Here is a 2,078-nt window from a genome sequence, read left to right as displayed (position 1 = left end):
ATGCTTGTATTGATTGAGGGGTTCACACTAGCTTTGACACACAAACTCTATGCAACAACATCTTTTCCCTTTTCCTCCTTCATGGTTCTATCAGGGAGAAACTCAATCATATACCCATAACATCATTTCTCTAAATTTATTCTAATTTATGCTTGATGTGATGTCATTTTTTGGTTTTATGCTTGTATTGATTGAGGGGTTCACACTAGCGTTGACACAAAAACTCTATGCAACATCATCTTTTCCTTTTTCCTCCTCCATGGTTCTATCAAGGAGCAACTCAATCATATACCCATAACATCCTTCATCATCTTTACAACTTTTTTACATTTTTATACTTGAAAATTGATCCAAATCAAAACAAATTTATTATTATTTATACGAAATGTACAAATATTTTTCAAATTCATATGTATAAATTTTAAAAAGACATCTCTACTAACATAAAACATCATTTATTATATACCATTTTAAAAATTAATTATTAATTATTGATTTATGTTAGATTATTATTTATTTATTTTAACAAACATAATTCATATAATTCACAAACTTATCAACGAGAAAACAAAGCACAAACATGAAAAATGCATGCTTCACTATTTCACCCTCTTATTTACCACTTTCTCTGGCCTTGAAAGCTTGTACATTTTGTATTTATACCTTCCTTTCACCATTGCTGGTCAACTATCATAATCCTCTTACAAAATTGCACAAATCCAAATTGCACACATGCAAAAATTCAAATATAAAGTATACGTCAAATTTGTCAACTCCAAAATGTTTTTGTTCCCTCTCCATGTTGAAATTGAGTGGAAAGACAAAGGTCGGCAAGAAAATTGCTGGATGAGAGAAATCGGCCCAGTTCAATGCATATGCTTTTCCATGCTTTCTCTGGATCACAACCCTCTTACAAAATTGCACAGATCCAAGCTTTCTAAGTACTCCACGAAGCCTTTTTGAGCTGCTTCACATTCCGCATAGGTCTCTCCAACAGTGCTTTCTATAAATATGATGGAAATCCAGCAGTAGTAGTATTAGTACAAGGCAGCAGGCATGGGTGTGATTGTGAATATGGACGAACAAGATGATGAACAACTCGGAGATGGGCGGTGCTCCTTCTTCTTATCAGTTGCAATCTGCTGGTATCTGCATCCCTCGCTGCAAAAAGCCTTGTCACCTCTGCAATACGTACAAATGGAATGTCATTAAGATCGGAAGATTTCAATACATGTACATAATTTAGCAGCGAAGTAGGAATCTGTATTGACAACCCAGGCTTAAGTTTTATTGTAAATCTTACCCGTACATGTATATATCCTTCTGGTGGGACAATTTTCGTCTGCACATATAACAAACATAGAGAAATCCAGCAGGTTCAAACGAGGAGAAAGCTGAGGGCTGAGACTCTTCAAAAACTGTCTCTTTACGCCTGCGTAGTCTTCCACCATTCTCCTCTTCTCTCCGAGGCGATAGTTTTACAGAGACAATGGGCATGGCTTTGCTTTGCTCATTCTTGTTATTATGATCAAGAGCAACAAGAATTCCAAGGCCTATGCCTGTCGAATATCTACTAAAACCTTTCAAATCCAATGGAGAAGTTGCTTCAGGAATTCCGCCATATTTGCTAGACTTAAATCTAGACAGCAGACCGAAATATTTGAAGGTTGATCTGTTTTCTGAGGGGCTGTCAAACATGAGAGCAGATTTTCTCTGTGTGGGTCTTGGCCGCTTGACTGCCATTCTTTCTGAACAGCCAAAATGCCTTCAGTAATCAGGCAAATCGGGCCACCATACAAAATCTTGCCTCGATAAATTAGCAAACTGAATAGGTTAGATGTTGCGGAGTGAAATACCATGGTTTATAAAAGGACTGGAAGGATGTCGGTCTGTGATTCAGATGAGGATTGTTTAATTTGGTCCTAGGGTATTGTGGGACAGGCTTGCCAAGTACTTTTTCAACTTTCCTTCCAAGCGCATATGGAATTGTGGGTTAATGTACTGTAATGATATAGGCCAGATTCTAAACATGTTCTGAGTGAGCTTTCTTTTCGTCAGATTCATTATTAAACAGCTTT

The 2,078-nt window shown here is 36.8% G+C and overlaps 1 protein-coding gene across 1 annotated transcript; it reads right to left on the bottom strand.

Annotated features, from left to right (window-relative positions):
- Positions 1-577: 577 nt before the first annotated feature.
- Positions 578-1,812, bottom strand: LOC131038766 (FCS-Like Zinc finger 15). Its single transcript, XM_057971309.2, has 2 exons — positions 1,304-1,812; positions 578-1,182 (listed from the first exon to the last, which is right to left on the bottom strand). The coding sequence occupies exons 1-2, from the start codon at positions 1,741-1,743 to the stop codon at positions 1,038-1,040; spliced, it is 585 nt and encodes a 194-aa protein (XP_057827292.2). The 5' UTR covers positions 1,744-1,812; the 3' UTR covers positions 578-1,037.
- Between the last annotated feature and the right edge of the window lie 266 nt (positions 1,813-2,078).

The sequence above is a fragment of the Cryptomeria japonica genome, chromosome 3, assembly GCF_030272615.1.
Source record: "Cryptomeria japonica chromosome 3, Sugi_1.0, whole genome shotgun sequence".
Classification (NCBI taxonomy): Eukaryota; Viridiplantae; Streptophyta; class Pinopsida; order Cupressales; family Cupressaceae; genus Cryptomeria; species Cryptomeria japonica.
Note: the sequence above shows the minus strand (reverse complement) of the source record. Positions and strands in the feature narration are given on the sequence as shown.